The sequence below is a fragment of the Mytilus edulis genome, chromosome 10 (genome assembly GCF_963676685.1).
Source record: "Mytilus edulis chromosome 10, xbMytEdul2.2, whole genome shotgun sequence".
Classification (NCBI taxonomy): domain Eukaryota; kingdom Metazoa; phylum Mollusca; class Bivalvia; order Mytilida; family Mytilidae; genus Mytilus; species Mytilus edulis.
In genome coordinates this window covers 34,398,517-34,422,493 of record NC_092353.1, presented here as the reverse complement: position 1 = coordinate 34,422,493, position 23,977 = coordinate 34,398,517, and the positions used below count along the sequence as shown (strand labels likewise).

At 31.9% G+C, this 23,977-nt stretch overlaps 1 protein-coding gene across 50 annotated transcripts in view; it reads right to left on the bottom strand.

Annotated features, from left to right (window-relative positions):
- LOC139490993 (cysteine-rich motor neuron 1 protein-like) overlaps positions 1-17,107 on the bottom strand; it is a 40,775-nt gene extending 23,668 nt beyond the window's left edge. For 23 of the 50 annotated variants that reach the window (XM_071278192.1, XM_071278207.1, XM_071278199.1 and 20 more), the window contains exon 1: positions 5,590-5,757. In XM_071278192.1, coding sequence (XP_071134293.1) covers positions 5,590-5,681 — 92 coding nt within the window. In that variant the 5' untranslated portion in view covers positions 5,682-5,757. Of the gene's footprint in view, positions 1-5,589; positions 5,775-16,846 lie in introns of those variants that run through there. The other 27 variants (XM_071278187.1, XM_071278193.1, XM_071278208.1 and 24 more) reach the window with 3 other exon arrangements.
- Between the last annotated feature and the right edge of the window lie 6,870 nt (positions 17,108-23,977).

Here is a 23,977-nt window from a genome sequence, read left to right as displayed (position 1 = left end):
TTTATTTCTATCTATAATTATATTCAAGATAATAAACAAAAACAGCAAAATTTCCTTAAAATTATCAATTCAGGGGCAGCAACCCAACAACAGGTTGTCTGATTCATCTGAAAATTTCAGGGCAGATAGAAATTGACCTGATAAACAATATTACCTACGTCAGATTTGCTCTAAATGCTTTGGTTTTTGAGTTATAAGCCAAAAACTGCATTTGACCCCTATGTTCTATTTTTAGCAATGGCGACCATGTTTGTTGATAGATCATAACTTCGGATACAATTTACAAACTAGATATCCTAAGGAACATTCAATTAAAGTTTGGAAGTATTTGGCCCAGTAGTTTCAGAGGAGAAGATTTTTGTAAAAGATTACTAAGATTTACGAAAAATGGTTAAAAATTGACTATAAAGGGCAATAACTCCTAAAAGGGTCAACTGACCATTTCCGTCATGTTGACTTATTTGTAAATCTTACTTTGCTGAACATTATTCCTGTTTACAGTTTATCTCTATCTATAATAATATTCAAGATAATAACCAAAAACAGCAAAATTTCCTTAAAATTACCAATTCAGGGGCAGCAACCCAACAACGGGTTGTCTGATTCATCTGAAAATTTCAGGGCAGATAGATCTTGACCTGATAAACAATATTACCCCATGTAAGATTTGCTCTAAATGCTTTGGTTTTTGAGTTATAAGCCAAAAACTGCATTTGACCCCTATGTTCTATTTTTAGCAATGGCGACCATGTTTGTTGATAGATCAAAACTTCGGATACAATTTATAAATTAGATACCCTAAGGAACATTCAGTTAAAGTTTGAAAGTATTTGGCCCAGTAGTTTCAGAGGAGAAGATTCTTGAAATAGTTTACGACGACAGACGACGACAGACGACGGACGACAGACGACGGACGACGACGGACGCCAAGTGATGGCATAAGCTCACTTGTCCCTTCGGGACAGGTGAGCTAAAAAAAAAAGCATAAGGTGTCCACACAAAAGGAAACGACAAGTAAGATTAATCTTTTAAAATAAAAAAAAAAAACAACAGAATGTGGGTGAATTTGGATTTTGTTTATTTTTTGTTGCTGTTGAGACAATTGTATAACGAGAAAAAAATGACCAGGTAAATGGAGATGATTTATGTCAGACATGTGTACCTCGTTTTGTTCGAATTCACTTTTTATTCCATTCTTTTCCAATTGTGTGGTCGTTTGTCTGTGTATTAGGATATACTTGCGTTACATGTAACTTGTACTTTACACATTGAAGTAGGTATTTATAGTATCAAATAAATTTCTATATTGGTATAACTATACCATCTTATACAATTCAAATCGTGATAATCAACACAAAGGCTGATTATAGAACGTGACTTGCAAACATATGGACCAGTAAATCCAGAGATTTAAATAACATTACTAGAACATGTAGGACAGACGTACTGAAGTTATTTGTAAACAAAAATAATGCATAAATCCTTGTCTGTATTTAAGATATTCTAAATGATGTCCGTTTATTTAACCTCGGTTCATAATGCCTTGGCATTAAATCATAACTACGGCATGTTTATGTTATACTCGATTATTCTTAAAAGTATATATTGAATGAACAATTACGGTATAAAAACTTAATAATTCTTGTATGATTGTGGTTTTTTTTTTTAAAGTTTAACGGGAACAAAGGCGGGAATACGAGATGGTCGTTCTACATTATCATCATTATGTATGGTGTTTCATCGATGTGACATGCAAATGGTAAATATGATAAATTTTAAATATTATATTTTCTTGATAACCCCAAAAAAAATACATCAAGTAAGCTTTTTCTATCATATTTTCTCTCAGAATATATTTTTGAGTTTATAACCATTCTAAATATGTATACTCTACACTCATAATTATTTTCTGTCGTTTATGATGTGTCAATTATTTCATTCATAACCCAAGTGATTATTTTATATAATGTTATTTATAGACACAGTGAAATAATTGTTAAAACCTTCAAATCTTTTACAGATGTATTTAAACGTGATTTAACTTTACATACATATTTGAACTTATAAGGAAGATTGGCAAAACCCCAATTGGTGTCAAATTTTGTTTTTTCATTAAATGTTAAGGTCTAACAGACACAATGAAAACATACATGTCGAACAAAAAATTGTATGAGAAAGTTGAAGGTCATATTTTCTTAATAAAAACAAACTATATTCGCCAAGATTTCAGCATTTTGTTACAAGATTAAGGCATCTTACATAATTGATATGTGGTTAATAAAGAGCGGAACAGCTACAGTTGATGCGTCAAATGTTTTCTAAGTTACCTCCCGGTTATTAAAACGTGACATAAAATCCTTATTATTACTTATGTAAACCAGACTTTTTTGCTGTTTTACGTCAATCGAAAATTCAACGCGGTTAGAATAAATCGTTCTGTCCATTTCAAATGATTTTTATAAGTTGTTCTAATGCTGTAGCGTCTCGGTTTAGGGGGAGGGGAGTCCACAAACATGTTTTACTCGGCCATATTCTGTATGTGCCTGCTTGTTGTATAATCATGTTCGTTTACTCTTATAAACAAACATTAGACCGTTATGGTTTTTTTTTCGTTTAAATTAATTTTCATTTGTTATTTCAGGGCCTGTTAATGCTTGGTATGCGGAATGGGTTTTGCTCATTGTTGAAGGCTGTATTGTGACCTATAGTTGAGCATCATTATGGTCTCTAATGGAGAGTTAACTCGTTAATAATATACAACATCTTATTTTTATAGTGTCCTAGATCATCATTTATAAAGAAAAACTTGATTCACCCAAGATTCGGAATAGCTAGCCATGATTTATTTTGTCAAAATAGAAACAAATACTTTATTGCAATTTAAACCTGAGCCAAGCGTAGTTTCGTTTCGTTTTATGCTTCACAAAATGAAGATTGATATCCAAATCCAAAAGTTTTACGAATGCAAAGATAATGGCAAAAGATCACATGGCTTCTGAAGGTTAACTCAATACGGGAAAACCAAAAACAAATCCAGAATAAGCTTAAGGAATTTGCATGTGTTATTGAATATGAGAATGTGTGAAGATCAGAATAATTGAGAAGGGAAACATGAAATGTACAAAAGAAACAAAATCCCAACCATTAACACATAGAGAGAAAATCCCTTAACCGGAGGAGGGCTTCAGCTGGCCCCTAAACAATAATGTATAATTGTTGATCGAAATGAACACAATGTGTATAGTAACTCCTAGACAAAAAAAGAGAAAAGGTATATCCTTCCTTTTTAATTAATGCACTTCAATGCTAATACATGTATATCCATAAACCTTCTTCGACTTTCAATTCCTTTATAAATGTTTAAATTAATGTTCTGATAACTGACCTTATGGCTCTTGTGGGTAAACCGAACGTGTGTATGACGAATTTATGATAATTCAATCTTAATATTATTTTATTATATAATTCATTGAATTAATTAGATAGTAAACCAGGATGCACCATGTAGTATACGGTATATGTTTCTCGGAAAAACCCACGTTACCTTAAAAATCTTGAAAAGTCGTCAAGTTATAAGACATGAAATGAAGTGTAATATTATTATATACTTCTTATGTGAAATAGTACAATTCTTTTTAACATTCAAATAAGGAGATGTGGTTTTATTGGCAATGAGAAAACTCGCCATCAGAGTTCAATATAGTGGATAAAACTACATGTATAAGAAATTACAGGCCGTAACCGTACAGACTTCTACAATGAGAAAACTCTGTTTCGGAATTGAATGATTTCAAATGAAACAAACATTAACGAAGAAAAAAAAACAAAAATATGTCTCTCGTATTTTAATAAATAATAAGAATGTAAAATGAGCAAACGTTAAGTTACAGAGCAGTCGACAAAAACAGCATGTTTTGTCAATCAGATTATTGATATATAGTGACTTAGATATGACCTCCGAAACCCGGCTATTTGATGGAATATGAACAATTATGTATATTCTCCGACTTCCAATTTCAATTCCTTTTCATAATTTAAAAAAAAAATCAATTCTAAAAAGTGAATTTTAATCTCCTGTAGTCTTATAACATGATTTATATTTAAATATAGTTAACCAATAAAATCGTACTTCCTTGTATATAAGTTATGATAGTTTCAGCTAATTGTGTAGTTATACAATTATAGCTATTCAAATAATGAAACTGCAAAAAGGTTTAATATACGGGAAATATGTTTCTTAGAAGAAAACAAATACACGTAATCTGACAATAAGTGAACTTAAACCTGTACAACAAATGTAAATGAATTTGAAGTATGTCTGACAACGACATGCGAATTTCATTCGAATTCGCTACCTTTATGAGATACAAAAATGAACCTTTGGAAAGCTCAAATACTGAAGACCAATGAATTGGCAGATTTGGCTGATAACGAGTTTGAAATATGTTTTTTTTAAGTCATCTTTTAACATAAAGCTTATTTGAAAAATAAGCAAATAATGTAGAGGATGTAGTCAATTTTAGGTGACTATGCGACTTTCAACAATGAGATATCATAAAAGACACAGAGACACGAAGTACCAATCTAAGAGTACTCTCAGTTAATGGGAGCTAGTTCGAAGCCAATTGCAATTTATTAATATCTATGCTCTAAAATTTAGGCATGACATCAATGATGTAACTGGAAATTAAATAAAATGTATCATATACCGTGTTTATAAACAACAAATAGTGTTACAATTGTCAATAATTTATTGTATTAACATCGATTTTTATTTGCTATACTAAGAATAGGATGCTACCTTAGCAGCTAGTTATAGTATAACAGATAATCAATATTACTGTAGAAATAAAATATGTAAAGTACGTAGTACACCAGAAGAAGAGAAAATAACAAATGTCATTTCCATAAAAACTGGAGTATTTCACGGATTACATAGATATAGGAAGATGTGGTATGAGTGCCAATGAGACAACTCTCCATCCAAGTCACAATTTATAAAAGTAAACCATTATAAGTCAAGGTATGGTCTTCAACACGAAGCCTTGGCTACATGTCTAGTTTTATCGCAGAGCACTGAGAATCTATAGGGACAAGTACTTTGAACTGTTTCATAATGTGCGCACTATGATGACATCTACCCGCTACTGGACAGAAAATATTCATTAACCCTGAAACTGATGATTCCATAGCGCAAATTATAGTTTTAGGCAGATATTGTCAAATTTCAGATCATATTGGCCAATGAAAATTAAAAGACATTAATTGAAAGCTTTGCTCTTTCCTGTAATCCATGCAGTTCTTTTTAACACTGCAAGGTGTATTAGAAGAAATTGCGCGAATTATTTTTGCATATATTACCCTCCATCGTCTTTCAAATACACTGTCCACATCTCTAATGATGTACTTCAATTGTTTCTTAATTCACAAAATTATCTAAAAATAATAATACTTGTAAGCTAGCTTTATTATATATTCTAATGATGTGTTTGCATAACGTCCGCAAACAGCAACAGAAAGAAAATTGATTTTTGTGTTATCAAGGGAATAATAAAAACCACAACAACAAAATTAATTTGTTTAACTCACGGTCGTTTGCGATGTCTCCTCCACCAATGACCTTCTGATAATATAAATAAAACCGACAAAATCACCAGAATTATAAGAATTCTTTGCGCCATTTTCTTCGGGTATATAAGTCTTACATTATTAACTTTTCTACATGTCACCTGATTTACCTGTTGATTGATTTGAATGGCTTCGCTTCAAAGAACACTTATTTTTAAAATTATCATTATGTGAATGAACATACATGTATGTTTAAACAATTAAATAATATTATAATATTGATCTAATAATGAATACATGACAATGATTATCGTGTCCTAACCTATGTTATTTTAACATTATTCCGTCTCTTTCAATTTTCTAGTGTTCGCTTTCCATTCCTTTTATTGTGATCTTCAGTCTGCTGGATGCTTCTTACAAAATTTACATTTTCAGTTGCTTAAATATGCACATATTTATAGAAACGTCTCATATATATATTTGAAATTACGCTATCATTATGATAAATAGTGTGTGGGCTAACAAAAATAAGACATTGTAAAAACACAAGTAACCGCCGAAATCATTTAGAGGCAATAGTTGCTTGCATATTTAGGACGACAAACCATTAACAACTTATACAATATGTAGGCTCAGCAAAATAAAGGGCGGGAAATTCCGACTGCAACTGCAGTAAGGTCCTAACTATTTCATTTAGATGTACTTTAAAAGTCTACATACACAGAGTATAAATTCCGTATGTACACCTGACCATTACGTTATATTTCTTATTGATTTTAAATCATTGTATAATTTTATGTACTGCCTTTGATGAATGTTAGCTCTCATTTTATGAATTTAAAATAGATTGTATCCCAGTAAAGAAATTTAAGCTTCGAATTTTAAATGAATTAACAACAAATATGATCATGACTGCAGTTCTGTCTGGAAGAAGCCCCACATTATATTATTTATCCAAATAAAAATTGCACAAATATTCGGAAATGTTCAAACTGATAAGATTGGGTATTAACTGTCATTTTAGTTATCTGGAATGTATAAAAAAAAATCACTCGTAAAGGGGCAGCAGTCCTTTTGCGCCAATTACTGTTTTTCAGGGGTATCATTTGCGCCAAATTTTGTCTTCTAAATGTATCAATTGCGCCAATATTCGGAACTCATTTGCGACAATTTACCTGCATGTATACATATCTTTCATAAATATGAATGATTAATAGTTTTTATTTTGGCTTAAAAAGTATCACATGTTCGGAGATATTTCACCATAAAGATGAGCATCTGGAGAGAAAAGACTTGAAATGCATTAGACAGTCCAGCGCGCAGTGGTTTCGATGGTCGGCTAGCCAACTTGGTGTGCATGTCACAATCTAGGATTAGTTTTTCGGGGAATTTTTACAAAAAGGAAACACAGTAAGGTAAAAAGGACTGGCAGATGCAATCAATTCAAACTAGAAATTTATAACTAACAAAAAATGTATCATTAGTTCAGTAGACATACAATATATGTAATCGATTATATTAAACATTACGTAAATAATTAATATTCAATGCGTAGATAGTGCAAAAATTAAGTCAAGTAAGAAATGATAAAAAAAAATATGACTTTATGTCACATGTTAAAACGAACCAATCTTGCAAAATATTCGTATCAGATTAATGAATGATAGACATTTTTTTTTTACCTGACAAACTTTTGAAGATAAAAATAGGTTTGTCCTGTTTTAATTTCTTTTGTTTAAATATATTTTTATTATGTTAATGTATTAACTGTTCTAAATTTGATTCAGGAGTATGTCTGCCACAAACCGGTTTTGTGAAGAATGATCTAATAGGTTTTTCCAGAGATAACCGGAAAATATATCCTGTATTTATATTATTAGTTACATAGTGTGCTAGTGACCTAATACGATATATATGGGGTCAGTAAATTCCATATGGGGATTCGAGCGAAGATACATGTTTATATTGTACTAGAACACACCCGTGATATCGCGGGTCCGTGACTGAATTAAAGTATATAACTATGCGCAAGCCTTATCTTAGTATTAGTACTGTCATCTGATAAAGTCATGCCGATTATCATGAGATACACAATTTTCTCTGCTTTCAAATCTTTCTGTTTGAACCCGTCGAACTGGAACTTATCATTTATTGGTAATATTAATTATTTGGAAAACAAAAGGTCCTGGAATGGAGTATTTTTTAATCAATAGCATTGTCCTATATTAGTTATAAATAAAGTTGAATTCTTTGATTCGCTGTTTTACGTCATGCCCGCTAAGAAATTGAAACTTATTTTTAGTCCCGATTTTTAGTATTCGTATTGTTATCTTAGAAAGTCTTACGGATTAAAATACTACAATAGGTAACAATTTGACAATTTAGTAGTGTCAACCCTGTGATTATGACCCGTGTATATAGCATATTAATTAATCCTGAATACACCGTTTGGTGGTGCGCCTGTCAGATGCGGAACGTACAGATAAGGTAATAGGTAACAGGTGATTATACTATTAGTTTCGGTATCGGACTCGACCCGGAACTTCCTAATTATTGGCAATATTAATAACGTGGATAACAAAAGGGCCAGGGTACCGTTTCACAAAGCCTTCGTAAGTCTACGTGTCATCGTAAGTCCATCGTAAATAAATCGTAGGATTTACAGCCGTTTCACAAAGCCGTCGTAAGTTAAGACGATCGTAAATAAAGCGTAAATCCTGGCGTAACTTACTACAGCTATACCCAGTCGTAACTCTATCGTAGTTTTTCTTCGAAAATAAATTAATCCATCTAACATGGCTGCAGCGTTCTTTATTCTTTGTCAAGATGCCTCAAATGTTAGAAGACGAAGACGAATCTTCAATATTATAGAACTACACTTGAAGTCTTTCTTCGTTTGATTATTTGTATATTCAAGCAACTAACTTAATGCAAATCTCAGGTATTTTAAAATCATTGTTTACTCATCTTATTTCCCACCGGCGTACGTCTTCACAATTTAATAAATAGGCTTTCTATCACGTCCGCGTTCTGAAATCTATTTATAATTATATCACTACAGGCACAGTGGTAATCGATAAAACGTTTGAAGAAGGATGTTTTATTCCCATTTTTAAAGTTATGTGTACAATATAAATCTGAAATCAGTTTTTCACAGTCAAACCAGATAATAATTATTTTTTTGTAATTTCGGCCAAAAAAGAAATGTATTTTAATAAGAATATCGAAATAAATATCTGACTGTAGCTAATTAGTTTCGTGGTTAATGGAACTTATTGCAACTATTTAGATATATATGCCTTTCGAGTGACTATTTTTCATTCGAATTTAATGTAGATCATATATATCAAAACTTATATGTGGTAAGCTGCAGATCAATAAGACTTTGTGTAGATGCGACATGTCTTCAAAAATTAATACAGTAGAAAAAAAATTTGGAAGCGGGAGGGGAAGTTAAAGATTGAAAAGTGAAGCATTTTTTTCTGTTTACTTTAAAAAAAAATTATTTAGGGACATCGCCACATGCACCTGTTTCTATCAATGGGAAGGTCGACTATCAATATGTAATATATATGGATAGTCGACCTTCCCATTGATAGATCGAAACAAGTGCCTGTGCACATCTCTCCTCGGTCCTTCTTCTTTTAAGCATATTATTTAGGGAAAGAAAGACAATTATTCTATATACATTAGCCGTTTTAGCTATACAAAACTGTTGGAAATGTAGGTTATACATGTACGTTAATAAGACAGCAACCAAATTACAAAGACAAACTAAGGACATCCAGAAGGCAACATAGTATAGTATAGTTTTCAACAATAAATATAGATAGACGTCTATGTTCCAGACCATATGAGTATTTGTACCGTACGCGTACTTTTTCAAAATACGCGGCATACGTCGGACTGTTCGCGTACGGTCTGTGAGATTTTAAGAAGTTGGTCAAGTTTTAATACAAATAAATATATTACAGATCAACATAACATAAATTTCGAATTGATATAAAAAGTTCAATTGTAATTGGAATAAAAACTTATTGTTTTGACTATTTTAATAGGTCGCGTTAATTTAATCTGGTAAGCTCCTGTATTTAGCATGAAATTCAATATTGCTTACTGAATTGAAGCCGACAAAATGTGGGTGAAAAGTTTTTAGAAAATTTAGGATTTTTTTCTAGAAAAAACGTCAAAACAGCTGTTTCCTTGTGAGACAACAGATCAATTTCTAGTTTAAATATAAAAATAAAATTTGATAGAAACGATACAAAAAAATAACATTAAATCGCAATTCTCCAAATAATGTAACAATTTAGGAAAAAAAGGAAGAAGCCTAAATGTAAAAAAAGTTAATAATTTAAAATTACCAATTTTTAACTACATAAACGCGTATTTCCCGCTTTACGTAACACTACAAGAAATTTTCCTAGGAGCCGTGGATTCCGAAATATCGTCTGTATATTTCCAAAATATTTACGTAAATTGATGGCGTCGTGTGTTAAAACATTTATTGGCCAATCAAATCGGTATATATTATTTAATATTCACGGTTGGGAACCCCTTTAACCCGAACTCCTGCGTTGTAAAAATTACATGCTTTGCATATTCTTTAGCTTTTATATACTTAGTAGGCAACCCTTTTTGTTGGTTGGTTGTAGCATGGAAGTATAATATTGACACTTCCAGGGTTGTAGCATAATATTCTCATGCACCGACTTTTAAAAGAGACCACCAAAACTCTACTTGTGGATACTCTTATAGTATTAAGCATCCTATCCCATTAATAGGCGCTTGAATACCAGATATTTATTTGGAATAACCCAAGATATATGAGGTTGTGAATGAGGTTTACAGATATAGAGAATAATGCCCCTCCCCCCTCCCCCCAAAAAAAAGTGAAAAAAAGAGAGAGAATATAAAGTAAAGTTGACAAAATAACTAAACTCTGCGTTTTCTGCATACCAAATTAAATATTGATATACGTATATCATGTGGAATGAAATGTCGAACTGGTCCTTATCAGAACTGGTTCAATGATTTTAGCCATGCAGATTATGTTCATTAATAAGCATCGGTATTCGTCCACTATTGCAGACTTAGTTAACCTTACATCCTTCTCCTACATTGTGTCAATAATAATTACAACAATGAAATTTCGTGAAAGAGTTCCGACAAAATTCTCGATTTTTGGAACGAAGCATGCACAAAAAACAGAAACAGTTGAAGAGCTATCAGACCAAATAGAACCGAATAAATAGCCAAATCATGCAGACGAAGATCAACTTTGTCTAATGGAGTTGAAACCTTAGTTTCTTTATAATTTCAAAATTTATGGATAATTTTAAGGGAGTCGCAGAATACAAACGTCTCTTTCGCCGGAATGATTCCTACGTCCTCAGTTTCATATTTGAGAGATCCATAATTCATTCCAATTTAAAAAAAAAAACAAACAAAAAAAAAAAACAATATATTTTATATAAAGATCTGGAAGACGAATGCTCGAAGACGGATGACATTGTTTTTGATTTTTTGGGGGGTTGGGGAAAACCTTTTTTTCTCTCACTACGAATTAAAGTTAAAAAAAATTTAAATCCTCCAAAACGATTATATTGATAAGCATTTTGTTCTATATTGGGTTATCAATAATAAATCTAACCTGTTCTTGTGATAAATTTTTTACTTTGTCAGATTCCAGATAACTCTTTATGTCGGATTACTAATAATGCTGTATATGTTATAAAACTTTATGCTCAGCGCTAGCTTCTCATTACCATTTCCTCATATATTACAAACTAGATAAAATCAAATATAACTAATTTCATCTAATCTACTGCTTAAATAATTTTTATTGTTATCCCATATATCCAAATTATTACAAATAAGCTAAGTTACAATATTTATATTTTTCTGTGTTTCGTTTCAATCAGAAATTTAACAAAATTGATAAATGGTTTCATTTGTGTAGTGCAAATTCTAAAGGGGCACATTTAGGGTATAAGCATAAAATTATTCACGGTTCACAATGTATCAGTTAAAAACATGATATTACATACAATAGTTGAGATAAGTTTATTTTTAATCCAAATCGCTAGAAACTTAAAGTCATATGATACTTCAAATTTAAAATGAAGTTAATATGTTTTATACACTTGAAGGGCTAAGTTTTTAAATTAAACTTGTAGATATATAACACATGCTATTTCTTTTGATTGATTGATTGTTGGTTGCTTAACATCCAGTGGCAAAAATGTCATGCATGTTCAGGACGATTTTTCTTTTGAAAGACAATCTTTAATCTTATTAACATCTTCACAACAGTACATGTTTTCTGGAGAGAAAAAATAAGCGGCAAGCATGTAAAAACAGTAAATTGGAAGTCAGTTTGCGTGATTTTTTTTATAGTATTTTCAAAAGCTTATAATATAGCCATGATGATGACGCAAAAGATTATGAATAAGATTTGAACATCATTTGAATTTAATGTTGGTGAAAGTCAAATTTGTTTTACCATACACGATATGTTGAACAGACGGATAGATGAAGAGGAAATCTTGTGAGCTGTTAGAATTAAACAAAATACAAAGGCACCCGGTCTGGACGACATTGTAAATGAAAATATCAAATCAACATCTAACTGTATTTGGCAGCCGAAAAATTACGATGATTTCTTCTTCAACACTAGAAACTCTTGGTGAATTAGCTTCCTAGTACACAGTAACCCGGTTTAAAAAAATAAAAACATGATATGAAAGGCAAGCTTTTTAATAATATCTGGAGGGTATGTGTACTTCCTATGCAGGCGCTTTTGAAATGTTGCTACATAAAAATGGAAAGTTCATAATTGGGAAGCTGAAATCATCTCTTTGTCGTAAATTGTTATTGTCAACCGACCCTCATTGCCAATGTCTAGATTTAAGTAAAATATGAGACATACTAAACCGTATATATGTTGTATCTTTTCATTTCAAGTTCGTTGGAACAGATGCGTTCAACCATGGAAGTAATATATATAAATTTATACTGAATAAGACACTAAGAATACATACAACCAATGAAATAAGCTACTGCAAGCAGTCAATGTACTGATATGAAAGTGCATATCAATCGAACCAAGAATATATAAACAGAAGAGATATTATCGTTGGGATGCACACATGTTTTGCTGTAATTGAGACCAAATGACCGATACTGTTGTTATGTTAACATGACCCTAAGTTAATGTGAAGTAAAGGTCGTGTAGATCCGAGTCGAGACAACAATATACACTTAAAGGTTATTATAGTTTATTACGACAAGTTTTAAATTGTCCATGGTCTAGACACGCTGTGAATATAAGTAATCAGCAGTAATCTACATTTTGTAAGGCAAAAAAAAAAAGTGACAAAAAAGCTACGAGGGGGTGTTCACTACCTTAACTACACATGAAGTTCTCGCATCGATCGGTCGTCATTGGCTGACGCCTTTTCGGACATTGTAATTACAATTTTAACATTTAATTTCATATAAATGAATATGTTTTTTTTTAAATCTGCATACTTTTTTTATTATTTGTTATTAATTCCTTTGTATATGCATTACATTTATGCTGATTTTTGTTTCAAATTCAATTAAGTGACCGTCATATTTGAACAGACATCGACATTTTAAATTTAAATTAAATTAAAAAAAAAATAGAAATGGTGAAATAAAAATAAATACCATTACACACAAAATTACATTGTTATACATGTATACGTAAATAGATCTGATCTTATCATTTTAATTTGTGCAGAGGAATAACACTGAAATCGATGTTCTGTAGATCTGTCTGATTATTTTACACAAATACATTCTAACTACTATAAATCATTCATCTGTGCAGTGGCAGTAAATTTCAAAGAAATCTCCTTGTTTTGTTTTAACATTAGCGTATAACATTCTCGTAAGATAAAGAAAGTAGAAAGAAGCTGCCGTTGTGTTGCTGTTTCAAATACGAATACTCCAAACCTCTTTTTGATCAGTTTAACTGAATTTAAAAGTGTTTAAGAGACATTTTTCATGCACATTTTGTGGTTTCACCTCTGCGTGCGATATTATAAAGATATTCAAAACAACGTAAGGTTTCGCTATAAGTTCATTCCGAGTGTTATATTTTTGATTTGCATAAAGCATCTGACTGAATGAAGCCCCCTCACACAAAGACATTTCAAATATGAAGTTAACTTGATTTATTCGCAAGAATTTTATCCCCAATAACAATTTACATAATTCTTATTCATTGTGAACCTAACATTTATTTCCTATGAATTGCAGTGTCATTATTTTAAATGAATTTGCCTGTAGATATACATTTAATATTAGATTAACACGTACCATTTAATATAACATTGAGTTCAGTGTTTATTGTTCTGAACATATTAAATTTTACCTAATAAAATCCGATTTATTTGAATTTGTTTTCTGTTAAATTGTCTTTTTTTTCTATCTCAGTATTTTTGTTAATCAATAGGACCAAGAATATATGGGGAGATGGTGTTATTGATAAATAATATTCATTGTTAGTTAATCTGTCCTTCAAGGTTTTGAATTGTTAAACCTGTACTTTCGGTAACTGTTACAAGCTTATAAAGTATTTTACCAAATAACTACCTGAAATTACATAATTATCTTATAGCATAAAGGGTGTAAACAACTCATGAACTATACCAGTTTTATGATTTATTACCCTAGACGCGAGTTTCGTCTACTAAGGACAGACCAGTAGCACTCGAATGTAAACATGTCGAAGTTGAAGAGCATTTGAAACAAAAAAGTCCCAAAAGATATGGCATAATTTGGCTTTAAGGCCATCTACGCCTGGATTTGAAGAAGTTTAGAGTTTCAAATGATTTTAACATTACATATGAACAGAAAATAATCGTTGTCGTTTAAATGATAAATCAGGTCAGCAAAGAGAATACAAAGCTGTTATTGCATTTGAGCATTAAATGCCGGGTTCCAATTTATAAATACCAAACAGTTTTTTTTCAATATTTGCAATAATTTCAGAATATAGTTAAAAATAAACATTCAAATACGAAAATGAACAAGGCAAATGGCTGTAAAAATATTCAACTATGCAATCTAGCAATCTAAAGACATGAATTATAAAATGCAGTTTCTACTTACTTTTTACGTTTTCCAGCATTAACCAGAACAAAAACTGACAAAAACACCAGAATAAGTAACACTTTCTGCGACATTCCCAAGGTTTTTTACATCATGACAAGAAGAAGAAAAAAACCAAACTGTTTAAAGGTAAATAAATACCTCAATGAATTTATATTATTGTATTTAGTTGTGAAACCGTCATGCTCCAAATCGGTTCAACTTTTCCTTTTCCCTTTCGTATAGACGTACCTTAAGGCTGAGAGGGTTACGTATTTTTACAATTAAAAGGACTAATCTTCAAACATAGGGAGAGCGGGTGGTTCATGATTATATTAAGCTCTGGTATGTTTCAAGTCCATAGCCTTCTATTGTCAAAACGATTATCTTTTTTTTTCATTTTCGTAATGAGTTTCGTGGAACCCTGCGTCTTGCTTGCATTTTCTGCTGCCAGTGCAAAAGTGTTATCTTCACTGACTAAGTGTTTTATAAGTTCAATAAGGAATTTCTTTTTCAAATCTGATTCTTCAAACAAACGCTATTACTTGACCACGAAGAAGCTTCTTTGAAAGATTCATACAATATCACATAGATTAACGAAGTCGACGGAATTTGTAGAGTCACTATCATACTTCAATTCCGCTATATTCTGTGCAGGCAAGACAGAAATGAAATAGGGAGACATTAAAAACACAGGACGTAAAAACTGATTTAATCAACAATTGCATTATTTTTTTTTTCTTTTCGCATTCTCTTTCACATCTCCGTAGTGACCCTATTTACCCCTAGCCAGAATTTACTCTCAATGTGATAAATACATTTGTGATTTTCTATATTTTAAGTCAATTGATCATGAAAGTAAGTCAAACAAGCATCAGTCGATGGACAATTAAAATTTATTCAAACTTGATAGACCGGTTGAAGGCTGCATGTTGATCTCGAGATATCTATTGGTTAGTGTTGACGTTATATTGCTGACACATTGGCTCGTAACCTGTCTCATTTATTCATTAAAAGATTGAGTGAACATTTGGGAAAACACTATGGTATTTAATAAAGCAATTAAAAACAAAACTTTGAAAGTCACAGTCGAACCAGAAATGTACTTCTGTAAAAACAGCTGAACAGTACATATTTTTTTTACAGCTCCACGTATTTCGTGTGTGTGAACGGCAAACATATATAGCTATATCGCAAATATTCTTAACAATGAAGTTATATATATTTGTCATTTGGTTGTTTTGTGAATTGTTCTTATACCGAACAGCTCGTATAACAAGTTATATGTATGGGATATTCAACCCTACAGTAAATATACACATATTAACAAATGGTAACATATATTCTGTGTTACACCCTTTTCATGCCTTGTCGAACAACAAAAATATTAGATAAAGGAAAAGTACAGAATCTCACACATGAAATTTCATTAAATCTATTTTAAACCAAGTTAATATCCTGAATATTATTGGTATCCTAGTGAAATGCAGTCAAATTAAATTCACTTTCGAATGTCTATACACTGCAAACTGCTATACTAGGGTCACGTGACGTATTTTTATTCAATATACAAATAGAACAGTTGCTGTGAAGAATTAAAATCTTCTTTTTCTAATTTACTTGTCGGTTTTCTTCAGAATGATTTCTGATGAATAAGTACAAACAGGAACAGGCCTTTTGGAATTTTTAAAAGTGTCTTTTGGTTAATTCTCCGCACATGAATTTTGTTTTGCTCTGCCGTACATATCCATCATATTTATGTAAAGTCGTGAACCTGTTATTTAGTTTTACATAAAATGAATTGTCAAACAACATTATAAGTAAATCTCCAATAATTGCAGTTAAAAAATATTAAAAAAAAACTTTATTTAGAATATTACAATAAAAATGAGAATGCAAATGGGGCCGTGTGTATAACAGAAAATAATCCGACCAAAAAAGAGCAAAAACAACTTCAATACTGCGAGATTATACTGCGAGAAAATCTCGCACCCAAGTGTATTCATACCTACAATCTTGTATTGTATCCCATCTTCTCTCTCTCTTTTGGTGAAAGGATAGTTGAAACTGAAAATCTCAAGGTTTTATACATCTAAATATAAACAATAGTTATATATATATTTATTTAGTTGCTCTTAATTTATTTAATGCTCACTTTGTACGCCTTCCTGCATCAGTCACAACAAAAACTGACAAAATCACCAGAATAACAATAATCCTCTGTGTCATTTTCTTCAGCTGTTTATCATTCTGTGGTTACGAAAAGTATATGGCAAAATATATATTTTTAGTCAATTATGTCATTGCAAGGTCACGTTTAAAGTATATATTTTCTGTTTTAGGTATTATTCAAACAGGTTAACTTTTCTTTTCATTCTCATCTGTTGACGTTTAAGTAGGTATCATGTATGCATTTAAATAAATGACAAAGGTTCATGGTAGTAGCTAGCGTAAGAGATGGGAGGGACTATCACAAAAAGTTCAAAAAATGAGAGAAAAAAGAATGTGAATATTACAGTAATTCGAATGTGTTGTAAATGAATTCAAAGCAAACAAGGAGAAGCAACGATATTTCAATAGTGTTCACAGTGTCAAGATCACAAAGACTCATCATGCTCATAAAGCCAAGAAGCCGTAAAATTTTGAACTAACAATCTTCAAACAATTTCATAATAGCAGTTGTTAACGTCAACATAATGTACACTATTTGTGTGAAGTGTTATGGATCTTGGGTGAAACCTATAGATTTTGAAATTTTGTACCCTATGTCATAAACTTTGCTGAAAAATAACTAAGTTCCCAAGTTTGGACAAATGAACAAATATTCCTCAAATTAAGTCCATAATAGCAGGTATACACAACTTGAAACGTATGTGCAATCTTCCTGCGAAGTTTCATGTATGGATATGGGTTGAAAACCGTAGATGTTGATTGCATAAAGGTACCCACTTCCCATCTATCCCTGTCTGACAACCCACCCGCAATCACCACACTAAAGTTAAGTCAGTTTTGGCATGTCCAAGTATATAAACTTAAAGGAAAGGCAAATAACTGTTTATAAAATTGAGAATGGAAATGGGGAATGTGTCAAAGAGACAACAACCCGACCATAGAAAAAAACACAACAGCAGAAGGTCACCAATAGGTCTTCAATGTAGCGAGAAATTCCCGCACCCGGAGACGTCCTTCAGCTGGCCCCTAAACAACTATATACTAGTTCAGTGATAATGAACGCCATACTAATTTCCAAATTGTACCCAAGAAACTAAAATTAAAATAATACAAGACTAACAAAGGCCAGAGGCTCCTGACTTGGGACAGGCGCAAAAATGCGGCGGGGTTAAACATGTTTGCGAGATATAAATGTTTCAACTGTAATGCAGTAAAATTATACGTTAGTATTTCGTATTTCAATTTCATATATCGGTATGCAGCCTTAAATGTTCTGATTGATGCAACAAGTTAACACACATATATTATTCTTGTCATGATGTCTTTTGCGTCTTTCAAAGTTAAGCAAATTAAAAGGTTTTGCCCCCATAGTCATGCAGTTTAGTTTTGTGTTCTCTATATTTTCGTGTTTATAGACACCACATTTAAATTACTCTTAACAGAAGCAGAGACATGTGTAATCATATGTATATAAGTCTCTGACAGAAGTAACAAGCGAAATCATCATCTGGATATCCTTAATATATCATCCACCGTTCAATTACTGTATTTGCGACAGTATATACGTGTACCAATACTCGTTTGAACGGTTTTAATTCACTTCGAGGCCGCTTTTATTGCTGACTACGCGGTATGGGATTTGGTCATTGTTGAAGGCCGTACGGTGACCTATAGTTGTTAATTTCTGTGTCATTTGGTCTCTTGTGAAGAGTTGTCTCATTGGCAATCATAGTAATAGAAAATCTTGACGGTGATATCCACCCTTGGAAAGTATTAGGCAGAAACTAAAACAATGCAATATTGAATTCCTCTGTTTTCACTGAGATTACTATTTGTTATAGTAATCACAAGTTTTATAAACTTGCACACAATAACATACAACGTAGTTGTGTGTTCAACTATTGCATACAGCAAACCTGGGGCTATTATACTACTAGTATAATATAATAGTCCAAGATGAAACGGAGGAAAGTAGAAAAAACATCATCATCATTCTTGCTCAGATATCAAAATAGTTGCCATTCTAATTAAATTCATTATCAGCTCGGCATGAAGACAAAAGAAGTCACCGATCTTACTTTTGAATGCACACAGTTAAAAAAAATATGCCAACATTAGTTGTAACTGTTTATATCTGTCTAATGCATATCAAAAGTAATCACATACGGTTTATTATAAATACAAAGGGAAAACAATACTTTATAAATACCATGCATCCGAAGCGCTTTTCTTGATTCACCTTCATCGGGAACCGCTCAAAGACGATTATTTGAAAGCCAAGGATTTATAAAAAGCGAACTAGTTGAAGAGCGTTTTGACCAAAAACTAAAATTATAGCCAAATATATGTAAATAACATTAACTTTCCCTGAGGGTTTTGAAACTTTATAGTTTCTTAATAATCTATAAATAAACGAACATTTCGCTGTTAGTTTTCTCGTTTGAATTGTTTTACATTTGTCATTTCGGGGCCTTTAAAAATCATCTCAGTGCCCAAGTATTGCATGGCTACTGAGCTGATGATACCATCAGTGACTGATAGCCAGTCCACCGGCAGCGGTATCGATTCAAGGCTGTACAAAAATTAACAAAGAAACGTCGCACGATACTGGTGTCACCTAACGTTACACACTCAAAGACGTAAGCCAAAAAAAAAAAAAACAACGTTGGAATGTATGTTGTTCAGATGGCTTTTAAAGAATTGATTTTTTTCCCTATTAAGAAAGGATTATTTTTTTTCTTAGATAACAGATGTTAAGCTTTAGTTTTATTAACAAATTAAAAATAATCAAAGAGCTGAAAGCTCTGAAGAAAAATGACGCCACTGTCTCTAATATTGGGATAGTTTTTATGCAAGTCTTGATTTTCACATACCGTAATTAGTTTAACAATGCAACATGTATCGTGAGCATATAATTGATATTCGTATATGTGTGTGTGTGTGAAGTGAAGGTGACAACTGGCTGTTTTTTAAGACAAATGAATAGGTCAAGACTAGCTGAATTGTACAAATAAATACCGTAGAAAGGCATGTATATTTCTCACTGGTACATAGTCTGAATCTGGGTCCGTTCGCTTCCATTCACGTTTGCGCCCACTCATTTTCACCCCTTTCACTTTCACACCCTACATGTTCGCACCCAATCTTAATTGGTTTTGTGTTTAATAACTCTGTAAGCAAGTGTTTTCTTATAAGTATAATTGTTGTCATTGTCTCAAAATAAAGTGAGACAGCAATTTTTTTTTTTGTGTTGAATAAATCTTAATCATGTTTTGGATAAGGTATTGCTAAAAATAATAATAATCCTTTCTAAATAAAGTGGTATTTTGTCAACGTTTTATTTTGTGTTGAATAACTCTTAATCATGTTTTGGTTAGTGTATTGCTATAACTTGTTTCATTGACTTGTTTCAAAATGAAGTGAGATTCTGACTATGTTTGTTTCTGCGTGTTGAATAAATTTTATCATGTTTTGGTTATATTAGTGGATTGCTATATTTTGGTTTCTATGTTTTATTGTTTCGTTGTTTCAGATCAATGGGACCAAGCTGTTAAAAACAATTATCTTTTGTGTTTTTTCCTTTAAAATCTTCAATGTTTTACTCATACCAAGCTATAAATACATTCAGTATTCACACCAAAGCAATTTAAAACAACAACCATGATTTTCCAATTATTCAACTTGAATTTGAATTAAAATTGGGCGCGAATGAGTGGAGTGTGAATGTGCGAACGTGTAGGGTGCGAATATGTATTGGGCACAAACAGACCTGATACCACACAGTCTGAACCCCCTTCTCCCACAAAATATTAAGTAAATAATCTTTGTGTTACTGCTATCAAAGGTCTTATGAAACTCAGATAGTTTCAAACATTTGTCAAAGAATTCTAGTCAAACTGGCACCTAGTTAAATTGGCACCTGGACAAATCAGCACCTGGTTAAAATCGACACCTGATATAGTCAATTTGTCACCCATGTTAAATATATATTTTTAACAGTATTTTAAGCAATAGGGTAAAAATAAGAAAGAGGTTGCCAGAATTTTTTTCAGTATTTAAGCAAAAAGAGTTAAATACTAACTTTCACATTTTTGGGTGTTCATGTACATTTTGTATATATTTATTTTTCTCAACTAATGACTTTTTTGGTGTTTTTTAATGATATATATATATATGAGTAGTCCAAATAATTATTACGTCTGGCAAGGCTTTTTTAATTTTATTCTGGAACACGTTCCTATGACCGCAAGGCTATGTTAATTTTTTTTCTGGGACGCCTTCCTACGAACGTCGTAGGAAGGCGTCCCAGAAAAATAATAAAATAGCCTTGCCAGACGTCATAATTATTTGGACTAATACATGAGATATTGTGTATTTTTCTGCATTATTTTAACCAGTTGAGCATTTTACAGGATTGTTGGTTTAATGCTGTTTAAACTTTACTGAAAAACAAACACCTTAAATTTGCTAATTATTTGGCATGAAAGTTTGATTTATTGAAAGGGACTCATAGTTTTCCATTTTATTTTAATAATTGACTTGTTTTTACAATTACACAAATTGTCTAATTGTTAAAACAACAGCTTTGGTAAGGGCTTCGTTGTTTACCTTTATACACTACATATTCACTTTCGTTTCGTGGTTTACCAAAATACACAACAACATATTCACTATGTACTTGGTAACAGTAATTAATTAATTGAATAGAAAATAGTATAACAAATATTATTGGATGCCGAATTGACGTCGAATAGGTGCCGATTTGACTAGATGCCAATTTAACCAGGTGCCGACTTGACTTGTACGTTTCAATTCCTCTGCGATCGTTTGCGGTATTTTCTTGAGAAAACCTATTTTCCATCATCAAAGAGAAGAAGAAACTGCTTTAAAATGATTCTGGAACGCTTCATGATTGTTAAAATAAGTTTAATTCACTCAAAAACAATTTTAAAACTTGCGATTAAACAGGAAGTTTCCAAAGCACGTGTAAAAGAAGAAATTAACCGGTGAGAGTGGAAATCCGTATATGACAGATATCCCTATAGTACGACTTTGAAAGTAAAACAGTTCAATCCTTTTGTAAAACAATCTTTAATATACCTATCACATTAATGTTTGAAGGGTCTTAAGCTTATTCAAACCATATAAGTCGGTATGAAACACCAAAACGGAATGAACAATAACCGATTACGTTTTGTAGTTTACAAATTCTAAAACTGGTTCCCGTCAAACTACAACACTTTGTTCGAGTGTAGTGGAATACAAGCAAAAACCAGTGTAAACTGGGTCCTGGCTGATTTAATACTACACAATGATGCATAATGATAACACAAGCAGATTCCAGTTTGTATGGAAAATAGGAAATACGAAACCAAGCGCGGTAGGCAGAGAAATGTAATGAAGTTCAGGTCGGCAGTTATGGAACAATGACTGCGTCATTTTCCAAAAAAGTAACTTGAATTGAAACCATTTGTTTTATATACATTTTAATTATAAAGGCAATCGATTTATTTTTTTATGGACAAACTATGCACTGCAAATGCAGTCATTTTTGCACTCCAGAATGTCAAGTCGAAAGGACTACGGCATATCTAGTATGGCAGTTCTGCACAAATATAAGCAAGGGAAATAGCGGGAACAATTATTATAGCTGGTTTTTTTTTCTACTAATTTGTATTATAACGGATCCGACTATTATAGTCCGGAAACACTTCAGTTCCGCGAGGAAATTTCTCTCCCCACCCCTTCTCTATGAATCGATAGAGACTCAACATAAAACATTAATTTTAAAGTTTTCTTATTAAGCAACAAAACAAAATAGCCGTATTCAAAATCGTCTGTGAAAACCGCAATAATGACAATTAGACGGAACGTTCTGTATATTTTATTAAATAACGTCAAAATAGTATGTGGGGACATTGTATCGGACATTTTAGTTTTATCTGATATCTCGTGTATTAGATTTAATTTATGGGAATTTAATATCAAATAGAGATAATTTTTTGTACTTTTATCCATTATAATTTGTTTTATGTAGAGAATGGCATTGTACTAAATAAACATCATGAAAAAACAAAAGACGTAACCCTACGTTTAACTTGGTATGAAGGGGACAAAATGTCGGACATCAGGCGCGGATCCAGAAGGGGGGGGGGGGTTCCGGGGGTTGGAACCCCCCTTTTTTTGGACGATCAATGCATTTGAATGGGGACATGTAATTGGAACCCCCCCCCCCCCTTTTGTCCTGGGTTAGGAACCACCCTTTTCAAAATGGCTGGATCCGCCCCTGGACATTGCTATTCAACTCGAATAAAAAGAATTTGTTTTGAAAATTCCTGATTATTACATGAGACGAAAGTGTGATCTTTGTACAAAATACTAGTATAAGAATTATTAACTTTCGACATGGGGATTGCTCTGGAATTCCCTTTTTTGGGACAATGTAAAAAAATTACGGTGCATGGGACACATAATTTTTATCATTTTGATCCCTTTTTTTTTTATATTTCCGTCTTTTCGAGAGAAAAAAATCGACATTACATCATCGCCCAATTATGAATTGCTTGTTCTAGACAAACTTTTATATCGTTTGCTAAAAAAATTCATATGTTTTTTACGGTATTCAGAATTTCACAAAACTAAAAGTGTAACGCGGGACAAGGAAATCATATTGCAAAATAAAGGTTTTATTGAGTTTTAATAAATGAAAATGACCTGTTACATATACAAAATCGCAATAATCTGAAAGAAGAGTTTTAAAGCTTTTAAAAAAAATGATACACAACACTTTATACTATTAATGTTTATGTTTAAAAATAAATAACATGAATAAGATGAATGTGTCTTGTCCGTTATTTCACCAAAGTAACACCAGTAGCGTGCGACGTTTCACAGCATTTTATGGATTCCAGTAGTTTCTGAATTTACCTTGACAAGGAACGCCCAAAGCCGAATATATATGAAAGCCAAATTCGAATCACGGATGTCTAATTCTAAGAATCGAATTGTATTCAGCAGACACATATATTTTTGTTTAAAAAACGGAATATCATGCTAGCTTATGTCTAGACTAGGTAAATATTTTAAACTTAAAAGTACATACTAGTAGTTAATA